Source organism: Ranitomeya imitator, chromosome 2 (assembly GCF_032444005.1).
Source record: "Ranitomeya imitator isolate aRanImi1 chromosome 2, aRanImi1.pri, whole genome shotgun sequence".
NCBI classification, from domain to species: domain Eukaryota; kingdom Metazoa; phylum Chordata; class Amphibia; order Anura; family Dendrobatidae; genus Ranitomeya; species Ranitomeya imitator.
This window is the reverse complement of record NC_091283.1, coordinates 642,895,490-642,917,943: the sequence shown is the minus strand read 5'-3', so window position 1 is coordinate 642,917,943 and position 22,454 is coordinate 642,895,490. Positions and strand designations below refer to the sequence as shown.

The window sequence follows — 22,454 nt, the reverse complement described above, 5'->3', positions numbered from 1 at the left end:
GTACAGAATGTATGGGGCCGTCAGATTTATTGATTGTAGGATACAATACGTACATGTATGTGTATATATAATCTCGTATGTATTCTCTTTAATCTAGGCAGCATATATCACCTTGGGTTTGGTCTCTGTCATGTTGGCCATTATCATAGCCATAATCCAGCCAAGTATGATCATCTACTATACAGGTCTCCACTTCTGGGTAGGATTTCCGGTAAGTGCCAGTAAATGATGTCCTTCTGCACCTTTGTATCCCAAATATAGTCTGATCTCTATTCCTCGTTTATACCTTTTAATGTTGATGCATACTTAACCTACACGGCCCCTGTGGGCCACACAGAATAGTACAGACCATGTATTAGAACTCTACCCCTAATTGCTCTTTAGTGTGGAAAGGAAAGATCTTAGGACTAGTAGTACAACAAACTGCCATAGAGAGAGGCTATGGGTATATTGTATAGATTTTATGTATGGCAAAGTGAAAATTGATTTGATAAGTTTTTTCAAAGAATTTTTGCTTTATAAAAATAAATCTTAAAATTGCCAAAAATATTTTGGGGGATCAAGAGGGAAGGAACCAATGTCCATAGCAAGCAGTAATTTCGTAGCCTTCATTACCCAAACATATTCTATTGCTAGAGTAACTCTTCCCTTAAGCCACATTCAGATAGGCGCTCTACACCTAGACCAATGAAAATAACACATTGTTTAAATCAGGTGTTTGTGTCACATGTATTTACTTTTTTTTTTTTTATATTGGCAATATTTTTTTTTATGTTATGAAAACAATAAATTGTAAACTCTTCCAGAAAGGACACTAAGTACCAGCAGTCTCCGTATTTTCTGTGCAGGATTACAATGACAAAGAACATCTCTATTTATAGCTGACTAGAAATATTCCCCACGCAGGCACAGTAACAGCCGCGTCGTTAATGCGCATGCGTGGGTAGAGCGGGTAGAGCGCGCAGTTGTGGCTGTTACTGCGGCTGTGTGGGAATAGCATTGATGTGTATGTCACTTGCGCAGGCGCAGTTCCATAGCAGTAGGTCATTTGTGGTAAGAGCTTTCCTGTGAAGGATTTGTCTCTTCATAGTCAACCAATTTTAGATTGCAATTACAGTCAGTTCAGCGTCAAGCATCCCAATTACTAATATGCTGAGGGACACCTCTTCTGGCAAGACTCTCTGATTTAAAGGTTCAGAAGTACTGGAGAGTGTATTGTTCTTCCAGACCAGTGTTCCCCAACTCCAGTCCTCAAAAGCCACCAACAGCTCATGTTTTCAGAATTTCTTTAGCATTGCATGGGTGATAACTCTGTTCTAGACCTTCCAATATGACATCCAAATAGTCGAGCATATGGACAGGAATTGTCTTCATGTGACAACCCCAGTCAAGGGAATCTGTCAGCAGAGAATGACTGTTCAAACTAAGTACAGGTGCTTGGGGCATCATGGTGGGGCCAATTATTTAATGATCCTACCACCATCTTATTTTCTCTCCATGTCCCCCTCTTTTTCATTGACAACTCTTTCAGTAGTAGTATTTAGTCAAAAAAGGAGGAAAGAGATTAAAAACAAGCAGGTCGGAAGATGCACTTAAATAATTGGACCCATCCTGAAGCACTGGGTGTCTGTACTTGGTTTGAACAGTCATTCTGTACTGACAGACACTTTAAAGGTTCATGCAGATGACCTCATCATTTTGAAGTGTAGCATTCATCTCCATGTTATTCTAAGGCAGTGTTCCCCAAGTCCGGTCCTCAAGAGCCACCAACAGGTCATGTTTTCAGGATCTCCTTAGTATTGCACAGGTGATAATTGCATCACCTGCACAGGCAATAATTCCATCACCTGGACAATACTAAGGAAATCCTGAAAACATGACCTGTTGGTGGCTCTTGAGGACCGGAGTTGGGGAACACTGTTCTAAGGTATTGTGCAAGTTTGATTTTTTTTTTCCTGGACCGAGTTGGTCCAAGGAAAATGAATCGCAGCATTGCATGGTTTGAATTGGATGGCGCTCACCCATAAAACTCTATGGATCCGTGGAAAAAGTCAAGTCACACTCGGATAAAATCTGAGTGCGGTCCAATTTTCACAGACTGACATTCTTCTGAGTTATCAAAGTGAGCGCGCCTCATCCTGTCAGAATTCTCTGGTATTGTTGTTCGCTCTCAGTACAAGTGTACTGAGAAAGGCCGAGAACGTCTAGTTGGAGTGTGGTCTGAAGTAAGAAAATCACAGACTCCCACTCAACTGACCTGCAGCTCGAGCTGGCAATACTGGAGACTCCTGACAGCTTGGGGTGCACACCCTGTAAGGAGACAAGCCCTCTAATTGAGAGACCATTAATTCATATATTTTATTTCCATACTTCATGTTTTTCTATTGAATGAAAAAAAAGTCTATGCTTTGCTTTGTTAGGATGTGTTCACGTTGAGTTTTTTTTCCAAATTTTCGGATCAGAAACTTTCCTAGTTTCCAATTGTGTTTTTGAACTCCTTGTGATTTTTAAAAAAGTTTTTCATTCAAAGACAAAACAAAAAAGCTCAGTGTGAATACATCCTTAATTTGGAAAGCTCAATAAAACCAATTTTACCTGTTGCCTCTTTTTTCACAGTTCATTGTATCTGGGATACTGAATCTTGTGACTTACAAGTTTCCACAAGCATGCTGGGTAATTATTGGCCTTTCGTTACAGAATAGTTTGGCAGAGTTGGTTCTACAATAATACTCTATGTCTTCTTGTCATGTTCTGTTAAACAGTTAAATGTGTTCTTGAGAAGAAATCCATAAGTGAGCATCCATAATGCATTAGTTAGGCTGTCACTAACTTATTAGATGTTTTCTAATGCTGACTACTTTGTCTTTTCTCACTTACCCACACAGGTGGCACTTGTCTCCCTTTCCCTTTTAATGAACTTAAGTGTGTCTATTGCGGGCATGGTCATGGCAATTAATGATATTCAATATTATGGCTGGGGTGGAGTCGATGTAGAAGTCTGTGATAATCTCCTTAAAAGATCTGATGGTTACTACAGATCAACAATGCCTCCAAGATACTACTATGGATATGACTCTGACTATTACCTGAGGAGATGCAAGGCTGGATTGGAAGAGTACAAGGTTGATCTTTATGACATTTACATACATGCTGCAATAATATTCATTCTTGGAAGTGTATAAAACTATAAGGCTTGCTAAATATCTTTTTTGTATTCTAAATTTCATACCTAAAGTAGAAAAAAGCTTTATATTTTGAATGTCTTTTAGCACCAATACATTCTGCAGTGCTATACAAAGATTGACAGTATTAACATCCGTCATCTCTGAATTCGGACACTTTATAATTTCCCTCTCTCAGGCATGTACAGTATATTAAATATCATATATGTACAGTAGGGCCAAATGTATTGGACTATGTTTTCAGTAAGAATTATCAACAATGTGGAAAACTGTCAAACTGTGCAAACCAATATCCTGCCTATAAAGAGACTGAAAAAAAGATGTTAATACAGTTTATGATTATGAAGAATTATTAGGCAAATTAGTATTTTAACCATATCATAATTTTTCTGCAGATTTTTCAACTCCAAACTGTATAAACTTGAATGCTTATTGGATGAAGCAGACCAGGTGATAAGTATTTGTGTAATAAGGGAGGATGTCGCCTAAGGATGCAACTCCCTTTATTAAGTTGTGCAGAATTATTGGGCAGCTTATTATCCTCAGGCAAAATGGGCAAAAAGATTTAACTGACTCTGAAAAGTCAAAAATTGTTAGAAATTTCTAAGATATTGGGGGTGGGGTGATCACATAAGAATTAAAAGTTTTGTTGTAAATAGTCAACAGGGTCGCACAAAACTTGTTGAGAAAAAAGGCACACATTAACTCCACAAATTTTAAAAGAATCAAACTTGAAATGACCAGGAAACCATTATCCTCCAATACTGTCATATTCCAAATCTGCAACCTCCTTGGAGAGTCCAGAAGCACAAGTTCTTCAGTGCTCAGTGACATGACCAAAGTAAGGAAGGCTGAAACCAGACCACTACTGAACAAGATACAGAAGGTGAAATGTCAAGACTAGGCCAAGATTTTCCAAAGGTTTTAAGGACTGATGAGTTCAATGATTCTTGAAGGACCAGATGGATGGGAATATGGCTGCATCAGTAACGAGCAGAGTCCTTCACTTTGACTCCAACGCCAGAAATGTGGAGGTAGGAACTACTATGGGCTGCTATTATTAAAGATGAGCTAGTTAGATCTTCTCAGTTTGAAGATGGACTCAAAGTCAACTTCCAAGCCAGTTTTATAAGACACTTTCTTCAAGCAGTGGTACAGGAAAAAGTCTGAACCTTTCAAGAAAACCATTATCTTTATTCAGCACAATGCTCCATCACATGCATAAAATTATTGTCTAGACAGGAGAGGCATTAAAGATGAAAGAATAATGACATGGCCCCTTCCTCACCTGACCTAAACCCTATTGTGAACTTGTGGGTTCTTCTTAAGCAAAAGATTTCCAATGAAGGCAAACAGCACACTTCTCTGAACAGTGTCTGAAGGCTATGGATGGCGCTGCCCAAAAAGTTGATCGTCAACAGATTAAGAAACTGACACTCTCCATGGGTGGAAGGATATTGATAACTGAGACTTTTTTGTAGAAATGTCAGAAATGTATTTTTGTACATTTTTAGTTGCTTGGTTATTATTCTCACTGTAAGGCCTCTTTCACACTTCCGTCTTTTATCTCCCGTCGAAATCCGTCGAGGTTTGAAAACACAGGATCCTGCAAATTTTTTTGCAGGATCCTGTTTTTTCCCATAGACTTGTATTACCGACGGATTGTGATGGATGGCCATCCGTTTCTTCCGTCGTGCACTGGATCCATCGGAAAATAGCGGTCTGTCGGGAACAAAAAACGTTCAGAGGAACGTTTTTTGTTCACGTCGGAAAATCGCTCAGTGATGGGTCCTGTGCTGCCCGTCGTCGGCTATAATGGAAGCCTATGAGCGCAGCATCCGTCGCTGACTGTGAAACACTGGAATCCAGCGACGTATCACGTTTTTCCTTCTGAGCATGCCTGGAAGGCATCTCCTGGATGCGTTACACACGTTTTCAACTATTTTCACAATGTCCGTCTATACGTCATTTCACTGCATTATGACGCACCGCAAAAGACGGAAGTGTGAAAGAGGCCTAAGAGATGAGAATAACAATTGAGCTGGGAAAATGAACATTTTTCATTTAGTTGCCTAATAATTCTGCAAACACAGATATTCTCCTAAAAAACACAAAATATCACTTTTAATTTCTTAAATATTCAGGTTTATTAACCTATTGGATTGACCAACATCACTGTAGTTGTTCAATAATAAAATGAATAATCAAAAATACAAATTGCCTAATGATTTGTGCACATTGTAGATAATAGTTAAGAAACACTAAGAGATGCCACTATTTTACATCTAAAAAAAAATTAAGCAAAAGTGACAAAGACACCTCCAGCTCTTTTTCTGCTTATTTTACACTATTGTGGTAACATAGTAACATAGTAACATAGTTAGTAAGGCCGAAAAAAGACATTTGTCCATCCAGTTCAGCCTATATTCCATCATAATAAATACCCAGATCTACGTCCTTCTACAGAACCTAATAATTGTATGATACAATATTGTTCTGCTCCAGGAAGACATCCAGGCCTCTCTTGAACCCCTCGACTGAGTTCGCCATCACCACCTCCTCAGGCAAGCAATTCCAGATTCTCACTGCCCTAACAGTAAAGAATCCTCTTCTATGTTGGTGGAAAAACCTTCTCTCCTCCAGACGCAAAGAATGCCCCCTTGTGCCCGTCACCTTCCTTGGTATAAACAGATCCTCAGCGAGATATTTGTATTGTCCCCTTATATACTTATACATGGTTATTAGATCGCCCCTCAGTCGTCTTTTTTCTAGACTAAATAATCCTAATTTCGCTAATCTATCTGGGTATTGTAGTTCTCCCATCCCCTTTATTAATTTTGTTGCCCTCCTTTGTACTCTCTCTAGTTCCATTATATCCTTCCTGAGCACCGGTGCCCAAAACTGGACACAGTACTCCATGTGCGGTCTAACTAGGGATTTGTACAGAGGCAGTATAATGCTCTCATCATGTGTATCCAGACCTCTTTTAATGCACCCCATGATCCTGTTTGCCTTGGCAGCTGCTGCCTGGCACTGGCTGCTCCAGGTAAGTTTATCATTAACTAGGATCCCCAAGTCCTTCTCCCTGTCAGATTTACCCAGTGGTTTCCCGTTCAGTGTGTAATGGTGATATTGATTCCCTCTTCCCATGTGTATAACCTTACATTTATCATTGTTAAACCTCATCTGCCACCTTTCAGCCCAAGTTTCCAACTTATCCAGATCCATCTGTAGCAGAATACTATCTTCTCTTGTATTAACTGCTTTACATAGTTTTGTATCATCTGCAAATATCGATATTTTACTGTGTAAACCTTCTACCAGATCATTAATGAATATGTTGAAGAGAACAGGTCCCAATACTGACCCCTGCGGTACCCCACTGGTGAGCGGCTGCCTGATAGAAACTGCATTTTACTGCTTTTAACCACATCAGTTTCCAAACCCTGGAGTGATTAAAAGAAGTAACAAGTAATTTTGACGTTGCTGTGCACTTATGTTCATTTGTTGTGGCTGTTCTTTTTCAAGTGTATTCCAGGCAATCAGCAATCAGCCAGAAAAAAATCATTTTGTGTACAATAAGAAGTAAAAAAACAAACCCACTGGAACCACCTCAACTTGTATACAATACATACAAGAATATTTTTGCAAAGCTCTATGTTAGGTGTCGAGTTTCCACCTCTGCACAGGGGAAATCTTGATTCTTCTCCAGCGGCGCCTGCTCAGCAGAGACGTCAGTCCCAGCACCTGGCTCTGGCTGATACTGTGCAACTGGTTACTGTTACCCTTCCAGGCTCTGCCTTTGTAGCCAGCACTGATCAGCAGCGAGCAGGTCTTTCTGGGACTATACTTGAAATCGTGTGTGTTGATATGTGAAAGCCGCTCATTAATCATCCCCTCCCTAGTGTTTGACTGCTCGCGTATGGTGGATGTTTGCTATCTAGCACCCAACAGAGCTATCAGCACTTAACACACGATACAGGGTGTTATTGCTGTGACCGCCAGTTCTGGCCGTGCGCTATTAGAGCGCTTGCCTGACCCAAGTCTGGGTGGTTAGTGGCGTCCACCAGAGCGGCACTGCACGCACTCTTGTGCATTAAAATTATTATTTCTTTTATACTTTGACACCCCAGTAGTGGTGTCGAGCGAAAGAGGTCTAGAGGAACTCTAAGGCTGCCTGTTGTGAATTCTGTGGCTGAGTTCACTTCTGTGGTCACAAGTGGTATTGCAGTCTCTGGGCTTCCTCCCTCAGGTGTTTTGGTGAGCTCTTTGGCTGCCTTGCTATTTAACTCCACCTGAGTCTGTCTTCCTTGCTCCTTGTCAATGTTCCAGTGTTGGATCTGAGCTACTGCATCTTTCCTTGGGCCTGCTGCTCTGCTAGATAAGTGCTTCTAGTTTGTTTTCTGTTTTTTCTGTCCAGCTTGTTATTATCTTTTGCTGGAAGCTCTGAGAAGCAAAGGGGTGCACCGCCGTGCTGTTAGTTCGGCACGGTGGGTCTTTTTGCCCCTTTGCGTGGTTTTCGTTTTAGGGTTTTTTGTAGACTGCATAGTTCTCTTTGCTATCCTCGCTCTGTCTAGAATATCGGGCCTCACTTTGCTGAATCTATTTCATTCCTACGTTTGTCTTTTCATCTTGCTAACAGTCATTATATGTGGGGGGCTGCCTATTCCTTTGGGGTATTTCTCTGAGGTAAGTCAGGCTTGTATTTCTATCTTCAGGCTAGTCAGCTCCTCAGGCAGTGTCGAGTTGCATAGGTAGTGTTAGGCGCAATCCACTGCTGCTTCCAGTTGTGTGAGGATAGATCAGGTACTGCAGTCTACAGAGATTCCACGTCTCAGAGCTCGTCCTATTGTTTTGGGTTATTGCCAGATCTCTGTATGTGCGCTGATTACTGCACGCTGTGTTGCCTGATTGCCAGCCATAACAGTACAAGGAGCCTTTCAATGATTTCCAATAGAGGGAAAAAAGAAATCCTGACATCATTTTTTTTTCTTAGCTCTGTCTTCAGTCTTTTTTTTCCCCTAGACATTAGAGTGCTTCAGGACACAGCTGTGGACATGGATATTCAGGCTCTGTGCTCCTCAATGGATAATCTCGTTGTAAATGTACAAAAGATTCAAGATACTATTGATCAGAAATCGATGCTAGAACCAAGAATTCCGATTCCTGATTTGTTTTTTGGTGACAGAACTAAGTTCCTGAGCTTCAGAAATAATTGTAAGCTATTTTTGGCCTTGAAACCTCATTCTTCTGGTAATCCTATTCAACAGGTTTTGATTATTATTTCTTTTTTGCGCGGCGACCCACAGGACTGGGCGTTTTCTCTTGTACCAGGAGATTCTGCATTGAGTAATGTTGATGCATTTTTCCTGGCGCTGGGATTGCTTTACGATGAGCCTAATTCAGTGGATCAAGCTGAGAAAAATCTGCTGGCTTTATGCCAGGGTCAGGATGATGTAGAAGTATATTGTCAGAAATTTAGAAAATGGTCAGTACTCACTCTGTGGAATGAATCTGCACTAGCGGCTTTGTTCAGAAAGGGTCTCTCTGAAGCTCTTAAGGATGTAATGGTGGGATTTCCTATGCCTGCTGGTTTGAATGAGTCTATGTCCTTGGCCATTCAGATCGGTCGTCGCTTGCGCGAGCGTAAATCTGTGCACCATCTGGCGGTATTGTCTGAGAGTAAACCTGAGCCTATGCAGTGCGACAGGACTATGACTAAAGTAGAACGGCACGAACACAGACGTCTGAACAGACTGTGTTTCTATTGTGGTGATTCTACTCATGCTATTTCTAATTGTCCTAAACGCACTAGGCGGTTCGATAGCTCTGCCGTTATTGGTACTGTACAGTCCAAATTCCTTTTGTCCATTACCTTAATGTGCTCTTTGTCATCATATTCTGTCATGGCGTTTGTGGATTCAGGCGCTGCCCTGAATCTGATGGATTTGGATTATGCTAAACGTTGTGGATTTTTCTTGGAGCCTTTGCGGTGTCCTATTCCGTTGAGAGGAATTGATGCTACACCTCTGGCCAAGAATAAGCCTCAGTACTGGGCCCAGCTGACCATGTGCATGGCTCCTGCACATCAGGAAGTTATTCGCTTTTTGGTACTGCATAATTTGCATGATGTGGTCGTGTTGGGGTTGCCATGGCTACAAACCCATAATCCAGTATTGGATTGGAACTCTATGTCGGTAACCAGCTGGGGTTGTCAGGGAGTACATGGTGATGTTCCATTTTTGTCTATTTCGTCATCCATTCCTTCTGACATCCCAGAGTTCTTGTCGGACTTTCAGGATGTATTTGAAGAGTCCAAGTCTGATGCCCTTCCTCCGCATAGGAATTGTGATTGTGCTATCGATTTGATTCCTGGTAGTAAATTCCCTAAGGGTCGTTTATTTAATTTGTCCGTACCTGAACACACCGCTATGCGCAGTTATGTGAAGGAGTCCCTGGAGAAGGGACATATTCGCCCATCGTCGTCACCATTGGGAGCAGGGTTCTTTTTTGTAGCCAAGAAGGATGGTTCGCTAAGACCGTGTATTGATTACCGCCTTCTTAATAAGATCACTGTTAAGTTTCAGTATCCCTTGCCATTGATTTCTGACTTGTTTGCTCGGATTAAGGGGGCTAGTTGGTTTACTAAGATTGATCTTCGTGGTGCGTATAATCTGGTGAGAATCAGGCAGGGAGATGAATGGAAAACGGCATTTAATACGCCCGAGGGTCATTTTGAGTATCTGGTGATGCCGTTCGGACTTGCCAATGCTCCATCTGTTTTTCAGTCTTTTATGCATGACATTTTCCGTGAGTATCTGGATAAATTCTTGATTGTTTACTTGGATGACATTTTGATCTTCTCAGATGATTGGGAGTCTCATGTGAAGCAAGTCAGAATGGTTTTCCAGGTACTGCGTGCTAATTCCTTGTTCGTGAAGGGATCAAAGTGTCTCTTCGGTGTGCAGAAAGTTTCATTTTTGGGGTTCATCTTTTCCCCTTCTACTATCGAGATGGATCCGGTTAAGGTTCAGGCCATCCAGGATTGGACTCAGCCGACATCTCTAAAAAGTTTGCAGAAATTCCTGGGCTTTGCTAATTTTTATCGTCGCTTCATCTGTAATTTTTCTAGCATTGCCAGACCATTGACCGATTTGACCAAGAAGGGTGCTGATTTGGTTAATTGGTCTTCTGCTGCCGTGGAAGCTTTTCAGGAGTTGAAGCGTCGTTTTTGCTGTGCCCCTGTGTTGTGTCAACCTGATGTTTCTCTTCCGTTCCAGGTCGAGGTTGATGCTTCTGAGATTGGTGCAGGGGCGGTTTTGTCACAGAGAGGTTCTGGTTGCTCAGTGTTCAAACCATGTGCTTTCTTTTCCAGGAAATTTTCTGCTGCTGAGCGTAATTATGATGTGGGCAACCGAGAGTTGCTGGCCATGAAGTGGGCATTCGAGGAGTGGCGTCATTGGCTTGAGGGTGCTAAGCATCGCGTGGTGGTTTTGACTGATCATAAGAACCTTACTTATCTTGAGTCTGCCAAGCGCTTGAATCCTAGACAGGCCCGTTGGTCGTTGTTTTTTGCTCGTTTTGATTTTGTGATTTCATACCTTCCGGGCTCTAAAAATGTGAAGGCGGATGCTCTGTCTAGGAGTTTTGTGCCCGACTCTCCGGGGTTATCTGAGCCGGCGAGTATCCTCAAGGAAGGAGTCATTGTGTCTGCCATCTCCCCTGATTTGCGGAGAGTGTTGCAGAAATTTCAGGCTAATAAACCTGATCGTTGTCCGGCCGAGAAACTGTTCGTCCCTGATAGGTGGACTAGTAAAGTTATCTCTGAACTTCATTGTTCGGTGCTGGCCGGTCATCCAGGAATCTTTGGTACCAGGGAGTTGGTTGCTAGATCCTTCTGGTGGCCATCTCTGTCACGGGATGTGCGTGCTTTTGTGCAGTCCTGTGGAATTTGTGCTAGGGCTAAGCCCTGCTGTTCACGTGCCAGTGGGTTGCTTTTGCCCTTGCCGGTCCCGAAGAGGCCTTGGACACATATTTCGATGGATTTCATTTCTGACCTTCCCGTTTCTCAAAAGATGTCTGTCATTTGGGTGGTCTGTGATCGCTTTTCTAAAATGGTCCATCTGGTGCCCTTGGTTAAATTGCCTTCCTCCTCTGATTTGGTGCCTTTGTTCTTCCAGCATGTGGTTCGTTTACATGGCATTCCTGAGAATATTGTTTCTGACAGAGGTTCCCAGTTTGTCTCGAGGTTCTGGCGAGCCTTTTGTGGTAGGATGGGCATTGACCTATCTTTTTCCTCGGCCTTCCATCCTCAGACTAATGGCCAGACCGAACGAACCAATCAGACCTTGGAAACATATCTGAGATGTTTTGTTTCCGCTGACCAGGATGATTGGGTGTCATTTTTGCCGTTGGCTGAGTTCGCCCTTAATAATCGGGCCAGCTCGGCTACCTTGGTCTCTCCATTTTTCTGCAATTCTGGGTTCCATCCTCGTTTCTCTTCAGGACAGGTTGAGTCTTCGGACTGTCCTGGTGTGGATAATGTGGTGGACAGGTTGCAGCAGATCTGGACTCAGGTAGTGGACAATTTGACCTTGTCCCAGGAGAAGGCTCAGCTTTTCGCTAATCGCAGACGCCGTGTGGGACCCCGACTTCGTGTTGGGGATCTGGTTTGGTTATCTTCTCGTCATATACCTATGAAGGTTTCCTCTCCTAAATTTAAACCTCGTTTTATTGGTCCGTATAGGATTTCTGAGATTCTCAATCCGGTGTCTTTTCGTCTGACCCTCCCAGACTCCTTTTCCATACATAATGTATTCCATAGGTCGTTGTTGAGGAGATACGTGGCACCTATGGTTCCATCTGTGGAGCCTCCTGCCCCTGTTTTGGTGGAGGGGGAATTGGAGTATATTGTGGAGAAGATTTTGGATTCTCGTGTCTCTAGACGGAAACTCCAGTATCTGGTCAAATGGAAGGGTTATGCTCAGGAAGATAATTCCTGGGTTTTTGCCTCTGATGTCCATGCCCCAGATCTTGTTCGTGCCTTTCATGTGGCTCATCCTGGTCGGCCTGGGGGTTCTGGTGAGGGTTCGGTGACCCCTCCTCAAGGGGGGGGTACTGTTGTGAATTCTGTGGCTGAGTTCACTTCTGTGGTCACAAGTGGTATTGCAGTCTCTGGGCTTCCTCCCTCAGGTGTTTTGGTGAGCTCGTTGGCTGCCTTGCTATTTAACTCCACCTGAGTCTGTCTTCCTTGCTCCTTGTCAATGTTCCAGTGTTGGATCTGAGCTACTGCATCTTTCCTTGGGCCTGCTGCTCTGCTAGATAAGTGCTTCTAGTTTGTTTTCTGTTTTTTCTGTCCAGCTTGTTATTATCTTTTGCTGGAAGCTCTGAGAAGCAAAGGGGTGCACCGCCGTGCTGTTAGTTCGGCACGGTGGGTCTTTTTGCCCCTTTGCGTGGTTTTCGTTTTAGGGTTTTTTGTAGACTGCATAGTTCTCTTTGCTATCCTCGCTCTGTCTAGAATATCGGGCCTCACTTTGCTGAATCTATTTCATTCCTACGTTTGTCTTTTCATCTTGCTAACAGTCATTATATGTGGGGGGCTGCCTATTCCTTTGGGGTATTTCTCTGAGGTAAGTCAGGCTTGTATTTCTATCTTCAGGCTAGTCAGCTCCTCAGGCAGTGCCGAGTTGCATAGGTAGTGGATAGGCGCAATCCACTGCTGCTTCCAGTTGTGTGAGGATAGATCAGGTACTGCAGTCTACAGAGATTCCACGTCTCAGAGCTCGTCCTATTGTTTTGGGTTATTGCCAGATCTCTGTATGTGCGCTGATTACTGCACGCTGTGTTGCCTGATTGCCAGCCATAACAGCTGCCGTCACACTATCAGTATTTGGTCCAGGGCCGTATTTGCCACTAGGCACTTGAGGGCACGTGCCTAGGGCGGCGGGATGCGGGGGGGCGCCCTTGAGCTAGGTTTTTTCCTTTTTTTTTTTTTTTTTATTTTATAAAACTCCGGGGTCAAGTTTCCGCCCCCCCTCCTCCCTCCCCCCTTCCCGCCCCCCCCTCCTCCCTCCTTCCCGCCCCCCCCCTCCTCCCTCCCTGAAGACGTAATACTCACCTTCCTCCAGCGGTGGCTGCAACTGCGTCTCAGCGCCGTCCTGTCTTCAGCGGTCACATGGTACCGATCATTAAGGGTGATGAATATGCGCATATTCATCACCCTTAATTAGCGCTACCATGTGACCGCTGAAGACAGGAAGGAAGACGCTGAGATGCCAGGAAGTTCTGTGCTGCGCGCCGGTGAGAGGTAAGTATGACAGAGAAAAAAGTGGGGTGCCGTGCACACAGGGGAGGAGGATGGGGAGCCATGCATACAGGGGAGAAGGATGGGGAGCCGTGCATACAGGGGAGAAGGATGGGGAGTCGTGCATACAGGGGAGAATGATGGGGAGCCGTGCACACAGGGGAGAAGGATGGGGAGCCGTGCATACAGGGGAGAAGGATGGGGAGCCGTGCATACAGGGGAGGATGGGGAGTCGTGCATACAGGGGAGAAGGATGGGGAGCCGTGCACACAGGGGAGAAGGATGGGGAGCCATGTACACAGGGGAGAAGGATGGGGAGCCGTGCACACAGGGGAGAAGGTTGGGGAGCCGTGCACACAGGGGAGAAGGATGGGGAGCCGTGCACACAGGGGAGAAGGATGGGGAGCCATGTACACAGGGGAGAAGGATGGGGAGCCGTGCACACAGGGGAGAAGGATGGGGAGCCGTGCACACAGGGGAGAAGGATGGGGAGCCGTGCATACAGGGGAGAAGGATGGGGAGCCGTGCATACAGGGGAGAAGGATGGGGAGCCGTGCATACAGGGGAGAAGGATGGGGAGCCATGAACGCAGGGGAGAAGGATGGGGAGCCATGAACGCAGAGTGGGAGGATGGGGGAGCCATGAACGCAGAGTGGGAGGATGGGGGAGCCATGAACGCAGAGTGGGAGGATGGGGGAGCCATGAACGCAGGGGAGAAGGATGGGGGAGCCATGAATGCAGGGGAGAAGGATGGGGAGCCATGAACGCAGAGTGGGAGGATGGGGGAGCCATGCTTGCAGGGGAGAAGGATGGGGGAGCCATGAACGCAGGGTGGGAGGATGGGGGAGGCATGAACGCAGTGTGGGAGGATGGAGTATAAATATGGAGTATAAATACTGGGCCCTATAAGGGGGACACAGTGTGAGAGGACAGTGTGAAGAGGGGACTGGTATAGAAAGGAGAGGACAGTGTGAAGAGCATGTACCATAAGAGGGACAGTGTGGGGGTCATACTTTGTGCAGACAATATAGTGAGGGGCAATTTTTTATTTGGGAGCATTATAATGACACTTGTATCTTTAAGGGCGTCATGTGGAGACTTTCTGCAAAAGAGCGGCGAAGATGGAAGTCTGCAGAGACGGCTGTGGATGAGAAAACTCATCATGGGATCTGGACAAGATGAAGAAAAGGAGAACGGCTCCAGAGGCGACGTCATCTATCAGGTACCTGGATGTAAATGTTATTTGTGATGCTAACTCTCATGTTTTTATATATGTTAGGAGATTTAAAGGGACACTGTCACCTGAATTTGGAGGGAACAATTTTCAGCCATAGGGGTGGGGTTTTCGGGTGTTTGATTCACCCTTTCCATACCCGCTGGCTGCATGCTGGCTGCAATATTGGATTGAAGCTCATTCTCTGTCCTCCGTAGTACATACTGTACCTGCACAATCTGCAATCTTGCCTTGCGCAGGCGTGTACTATGGAGGACAGAGAATGAGCTTCAATCCAATATTGCAGCCAGCATGCAGCCAGCGGGTAAGGAAAGGGTGAATCAAACACCCGAAAGCCCCGCCCCTATGGCTGAAAATTGTTCCCTCCAAATTCAGGTGACAGAGTCCCTTTTAAAGGGGATGTCCAGGCTTGTGATGAGTCTGCAGTCATTCTTTGTGACTGCAGACTTCTGAATTCTCACAGTGCACACTGCACGCTGTCAGGATTCTCTCATGCTGGGGATTTACATTAATGCGATCACGTGCTGACTAGACATGCGTGACCTCCGTCAATGAAAATGAACTGAGCGAGGCCGGGCACATCTAGTCAGAATGTGGTCAGAAGTCTACAAATCACATACTTGTGCTGACATGACCGTCCACCGGCAAGGGAGAATCCTAAAAGTGCAGTGCATGCGTTGTGAGAATTCAGAAGCTGCGATGTCAGGATTCAGCTCTGCAAGTTCCAGTAGTCGTCACATGGACACGTCACTCATATGCGATTTTTCAGACTTAGGGTGTGTGTCCACGTTCAGGATTGCATCAGGATTTGGTCAGTATTTTACATCAGTATTTGTAGCCAAAACCAGGAGTGGGTGATAAATACAGAAGTGGAGCATATGGTTCTATTATAGTTTTCCTCTAATTGTTCCACTCCTGGTTTTGGCTACAAATACTGATGAAAAATCCTGACCAAATCCTGATGCAATCCTGAACGTGGACACATACTCTTATGGTCCTGTGACATCGAGCTTCTCTTCTGCTTCTCTTAGTTTTTCACTGAACATTGAGAGCATTAGGGAGAGGAGCTCGTGGGTACATGACTGAGTGTGCAAATCACATATGTCCTTGGCGGAGGGGGGGGCACCAAAATGAATTCTTTCCCCGGGTGCCAGAAACCCTAGATACACCTCTGCTGGTATGCTACTGCGAGCGGTGATTACCGGGTGCGGTGGAGGGAGGTCTGTGCACAGGCAGTGAGGCAGGGACTGAGGGTGTGCACAGAGAGGATGGAGACCCGGAGACTGCCCGTCCCAGTCTACGCCGTAGCCTAGAGCCCTCATTATCATAGGAATATGGCAGTTAATAAATTGCTTTTCTGAAGCTTTATAGTGTAGTTTTAGGTCAGGGAGGGTTGGATAGGGATGAGCTAGCAAGGTGCAGGGACAGGTAATGATGGCTACTTGCGAACATGTGCGGCAATTGCGGTTTTGCACTTACGATGATACATAAAACACTGCTAGTAGTGTTTTTTCTCATTGCTGCAAGTACCGCATTTGCCGGATGGCGGCAAAACCGCAAGAGCCGCACATGTCTGTAAGTCCCATAGGGAATGAATGAGGCCGAACGCAGTGTTGCCCTAAGTGATCCATTACGCGGCAGATGCGGAAAAACTGTCGGATCTGCTGCAAAAGGCGACTTTCACATCAGCGATTTTTGCCAAAGTCACTGCCGATAGTGTCATACTCACCAAAGGGGGAGGCAGCACTAAAAGTGCCTAGGGCAGCAGAAACTCTAAATACGGCCCTGATTTGGTCAGTATTTTACATCAGTATCTGTAAGCCAAAACCAGGAGTGGAACAAATAGAGAAAAAGTATATTAGAAACATATGCACCACTTCTGCATTTATCACCCACTCCTGGTTTTGGCTTACAAATACTGATGTAAAATACTGACCAAATACTGCTAGTGTGACGGCAGCCTAATCCTGAGACTTGGGATTGAGTTCTGTGACTCCTTGCTTGCGCTCTTTGTGCGGTATCGCGGCCCTGTGACGCAACAGGGTTCACTTCCTTCATACAGGGTGAAGCTAACCCGTGTGTGTATCCACATTGTACCGCCATATAGTCCGTCATTACTCAGCAGCACCTTATACCATCTTTCTATTATTTGGTGTGTTCCGCTAGCCCTAATATTACACTAGCGCCAGTGTCTGGCTAGTGATGGTGGACGAACAGCAACCCTTGTGGTACATCCAGCAGCTGGAGGGCAGGTTGGCGGCTCTCGAGCGCACAACCTCAGCTGTGGATGTTACCGCAGTAGCTGTTCAGGCTGCTAGCATGGCTACAGCAACTTTGTCCACTGCCACCCCTGTTCCGACCCTATCTCACCTCCCGCTGCCAGTTAAATATTCTGGTGATAGCAAATCTTGTAGGGGTTTCGTGAGCCAGTGCGGTATACACCTCGAGCTTCTGGCCGCACGTTTCCCCACAGAGCGGGCAAAGGTGGGATTCATTATGTCTTTCCTGTCGGACAGGGCGTTGGAGTGGGCTATGCCGCTGTGGGAGCGTGTCGATCATGTGGTGCAGAGTGCTCGAGGGACCTCGAGGCACCCATGATACGACGTTCCAACTGTTGGCATTGACTTAGGGCTCATCCTCGGTCAGCCATTTTGCCGTCCACTTCCGCACCTTAGCATCTGAGCTGGACAGGTCGGATAAACCCCTCATCCCTGTATTTTGGAGGGGGCTGGCTGACCATGTGAAGGACGCTTTGGCCACTAGGGAGATTCCCGCCACACTGGAGGAGCTAATAGCGGTGTCCACTCGTATTGACCTCCGTTTTAATGAGTGGAGGTTAAAACGAGCACAGTGTAGGCAGAGGTTTTGGCTGGCTCCCACCTTCGCCAAACCTTTGGAATCTCCGGTCCAGGCACCAGAGTAACATGAGGCCATGGAGGTGTCACAAGTGGGATCTAAGTCCCGGACCGCTCGTACATTCAAGGTCTGTTATGTCTGCTGGCAGTCAGGACATCTTGCCACCAGATGTCCCCAGCGGTCGGGGAAATGTCAGCTTCTAGTGGTAGTAGGTGGAGGTACACTAGACACGGTGACGTTTGCCTCCAAATTGTCCTTTAAGGGGACAATTAGCATAGGCTCATCCACTCATTCGGTAGAGCTTTGCCTGGATTCCGGGGCAGAGGGCAATTTTATGTCATCTGCCTTCACCCAACGACACGCAATACCCCTGGTGATGCTCGCCCAACCAGTGACCATACGAGTGGTGAATGTGTCGACACTACCCTCATAGATTACACACCAAACCATTCCATTCTCTTTTTCCATGTCTCCATCTCATCAGGAGATTATTTCCTTATTAGTCATTCCTGAGGGAATTGATGAGGTCCTGTTGGGGATACCATGGCTACGCTACCACTCTCCTCATTTAGAGTGGTCCTCAGGGAGAATTCTGGGATGAAGTAAATCTTGTGAGGGTAGATGTCAGAGGGAGTGCATTCAGGTTGCCACAACTGAGGTGGAAAAAGCAATAGTGTGCAAAAAACACACCATATATATACCCCCTGGCTCAAGACAGAATCAGCTGTGGAGGATATCCACTAATAAAACATAACTTTTAATATTAAATGCTAAAAACTGCACATCCAACAGGACACAAACGAAAAAAACATACAAAGTGCTCAGGTGAACCAGTGCTCAATAAAAAAGAATGGTTGGATCTCACCCAAGCTGCCGGACACTGTATACTTCCGTACGACACAGTAGAGATCCAATTAGATGAGGAGGGGCAGGGCTGAAGTAGTATGTCTACCCTGTAACCCCTCTGTAACTCCTGTCCTGACAAGGACAGGCCCCAAATGGACCTTGCTCTAAGGGACCAGCCCACCCAATATGTGTAAAGGCAGAGTCCCAAAACCTCTTGAAACGTAGAATCTTCCTCCCTACGCGTTTCAACTCCGGTCATGGAGAATCATCAGGGGAGTCATATGGAAAAAAGTGCCAACGGGCACAGAGATGTAAGTCCGTCTAAAATGTGGGGCCTGCAGTGGCTAGGTAACCCACGCTGGAGATGACCGTCTGTGTCCACAGTCTCTGGTAGAGCACTATTGGCCCTATGCGGACGTGTTCTCCCAAAGGGCTTCGGAGACCCATCCGCCTCACCACCCCTATGATTGTCCTATTGACCTCTTGCCTAGTGCAGAGCCTCCCTGGGGTCGAGTCTATGCGTTATCTCTTCCAGAGAAGGAGGCAATGTCCCAGTATATTCGAGAGAATCTGGCAAGTGGATTCATTAGGAAGTCAATGTCACCTGCAGGGGCTGGGTTCTTCTTCATGAGGAAGAAGAGTGGAGAACTACGTTCATGCATAGACTACAGGGGTCTTAACACCATCATCGTTAAGAATAAGTACCCACTACCCCTGACATCTGAGCTCTTTGATAGGCTACGGGGAGCAAGGGTAGTTACTAAATTAGATCTGCATGGTGCTTACAACCTGATTCGCATCCATGAGGGGGATGAATGGAAGATGGCATTTAACACCAGGGATAGGCACTATAAATATTTGCTGATGCCCTTCGGGCTCTGCAATGCCCCAGCCGTTTTCCAAGACTTTGTGAACGACATCTTCCGGGATATGCTCACCACCTCGGTCATAGTCTATCTGGATGATATTCTCATCTACTCTCCAGATCCAGATATTGACTCCCACCGGAGAGATGTTTGCAAAGTCTTCGACCTCTTTCAGGCAAACTCCCTCTACGCCAAATTGGAGAAGTGTGTGTCTGAGCAGGAGTCTTTAATCCAATACAAGCAGAGAAAAGTGAAAAGGAGCACTCACTGTTATGGACCTGGTGGTTAGGAGCACCCGGAACGACCTGATGGTTAAACTATCACAGGACAAGCTCTGGGAAGTGGGAGCTCTGCTGACCGCAACCCCTAATCCTATCACACACACTAGAAATAGCCGTGGAGCGTACCTAACTCTGCCTAGATGCCTCTTCACAGCCTAAAAGCTAACTAGCCCTAGAGATAGAAAATAAAGCCTACCTAGCCTCAGAGAATTTCCCCAAAGGAAAAGGCAGCCCCCCACATATATTGACTGTGAGTTAAGATGAAAGTCACAAACACAGAAATGAAACAGGTTTCAGCAAAGGAGGCCAGACTTACTAAACAGACTGAGGATAGGAAAGGTATCTTTGCGGTCAGCACAAAAACTACAAAAAGACCACGCAGAGTGTGCTAAAAGATCCCCGCACTGACTCACGGTGCGGAGGTGCCACTTTGCATCCCTGAGCTTCCAGCTAGCAAGGCAAAATCATGATAGCAAGCTGGACAAGAAAACAATGAACAAATAATTAACTAGCAGGGACTTAGCTTCTGCTGGAGTAGACAGGTAACCAGAAAGATCCAAGAACGAACTGAACCAGTACAAGAACATTGACAGCTGGCCTGGAGTAACGATCTGAGTGGAGTTAAATAGAGCAGCCAGCCAAAGAATAAACTAAGTCACCTGTGGAAGGAACCTCAGAACCAGCAGCTCCATTTACAGCCACCAGAGGGAGTCCATGGACAGAACTCGCCAAAGTACCATTCATGACCACAGGAGGGAGTTCGATAACAGAATTCACAACAACTCACCATCCGAACATAAAGTTCAGGCTTTATTGTGGCATAAAAACATGTAGCAAGGTCTTACAGGAGAGCGTGGGTGTCACGAGACGACGGCCGTTTTCCTAGACCTTCACACCGGTGGAGAGGAATTATTCCATCGGGGATAGGGAGTTGCAAGCCATGAAGTTGGCTTTTTCGGAGTGGATACACCTCTTGGAGGGGGCTCATTTTCCCTTCCAAGTTTTCACTGACCACAAAAATCTGGTGTATTTGCAAACCGCCCAGCGGCTAAATTCTTGACAGGCCAGATTGTCCCTGTTCGTCTCCCGATTCCATTTCACCCTCCATTTTCTTTCTGAGAAGAACATTCATGCCGACGCTCTCTCTTGTTCCGTAGTGTCATCAGTGGAGGAGGAGGAACCTCGGCTTATTGTCCCTTCTGAGAGCCTGAGGACCGTTGCTCTGGTTTCGCTAGAGTCTGTGCCCCCGGGCAAGACTTTCGTGCCATCAAATTTGCGACCGGAGGTTCTCTCTTGGGCTCACTCGTCCAGGGTGGGTGGACACTTTGTGACCAAAAGGACATCTGAGCTTCTGGCGAGGATGGACTGTGGCTGCATATGGCCCGTGACGTCGTAGACTATATTAGGGCGTGTGTCTCCTGCGCCAAAAATAAGTCTCCTCGACAACGGCCAGCTGGGTTGCTTTATCCCCTGCCGGTGGCAAACAGGCCCTGGGAGATGGTCGGGATGGACTTTGTGGTGGGCTTACCTAAGTCCCGTGGCTGCACCATCGTTTGGGTAATCACCGACCATTTTTCTAAAATGGTGCACTTGGTGCCGCTTCCACGGCTACCTTCTGCACGAGCCTTGGCAGCATTGTTTATAAAACACATTTTCCGCCTACACGGTATACCGGACAAAATTGTCAGTGACCGGGGTCCCCAGTTTGCTTCTCGGTTCTGGAGAGAGCTTTGTTGTCTACTCAGCATCGAGTTGAATCTCTCTTCAGTATACCATCCTGAGACGAATGGGTTCGTAGAGAGGGCCAACCGGACCTTGGTCCCATATCTGCAACATTTTGTTTCAGCCAGGCAAGATGACTGGGCATCCTTGGTACCGTGACCGGAGTTTGCGCTGAACAACGCCGTAGCCGACTCCACTAGGCAGACTAGGCAGAAAAGGGGATGGGAGAACTACAATACTCAGATAGATTAGCGAAATTAGGATTATTTAGTCTAGAAAAAAGACGACTGAGGGGCGATCTAATAACCATGTATAAGTATATAAGGGGACAATACAAATATCTCGCTGAGGATCTGTTTATACCAAGGAAGGTGACGGGCACAAGGGGGCATTCTTTGCGTCTGGAGGAGAGAAGGTTTTTCCACCAACATAGAAGAGGATTCTTTACTGTTAGGGCAGTGAGAATCTGGAATTGCTTGCCTGAGGAGGTGGTGATGGCGAACTCAGTCGAGGGGTTCAAGAGAGGCCTGGATGTCTTCCTGGAGCAGAACAATATTGTATCATACAATTATTATTACGTTCTGTAGAAGGACGTAGATCTGGGGATTTATTATGATGGAATATAGGCTGAACTGGATGGACAAATGTCTTTTTTCGGCCTTACTAACTATGTTACTATGTTACCCCATTCCTCCTTAACTACGGTCAGCATCCGTGGGTTCCTGTGCCTATGCCCGTGTCTTCCGCCGACTCCAGGGTGGCAGACTGGGCTGTGGAGGCACGGGACATTTGGGACCGCACTCAGGATGCCATCTGGGCCTCCAAGGAGAGAATGAGGTCCTCTGCCAATGCTCATCGGCGCCCCGCTCCAACCTTTGCTCCTGGCGATTTAGTGTGGCTCTTCGCCCGTAACATCAGGCTGCTTGTTGAGTCCACTAAGTTTGCACCTCACTACTTGGGTCCCTTCAAGGTCCTGGAACAGGTTAACCCTGTGGTCTACCATCTGGCCCTTCCTCCACGCCTAGGTATCACCGACACCTTTCATGAGTCCCTCTTAAAGCCCGTACACATGTCCCGATTTTACGAGTCATCTGCCGGGACATCGGGTTCTTCTACGGACGATTACGAGGTGAACGCTATCTTGGGGTGTAAGGTGGTACGTGG

At 46.1% G+C, this 22,454-nt stretch overlaps 1 protein-coding gene across 2 annotated transcripts in view; it reads left to right on the top strand.

Annotated features, from left to right (window-relative positions):
* LOC138665387 (uncharacterized) overlaps positions 1 to 22,454 on the top strand; it is a 139,167-nt gene that overhangs the window by 72,031 nt on the left and 44,682 nt on the right. For both annotated transcript variants that reach the window (XM_069752810.1, XM_069752812.1), the window contains 3 exons: positions 98 to 211; positions 2,617 to 2,673; positions 2,886 to 3,122. In XM_069752810.1, coding sequence (XP_069608911.1) covers positions 98 to 211; positions 2,617 to 2,673; positions 2,886 to 3,122 — 408 coding nt within the window. The remainder of the gene's footprint in view (positions 1 to 97; positions 212 to 2,616; positions 2,674 to 2,885; positions 3,123 to 22,454) is intronic.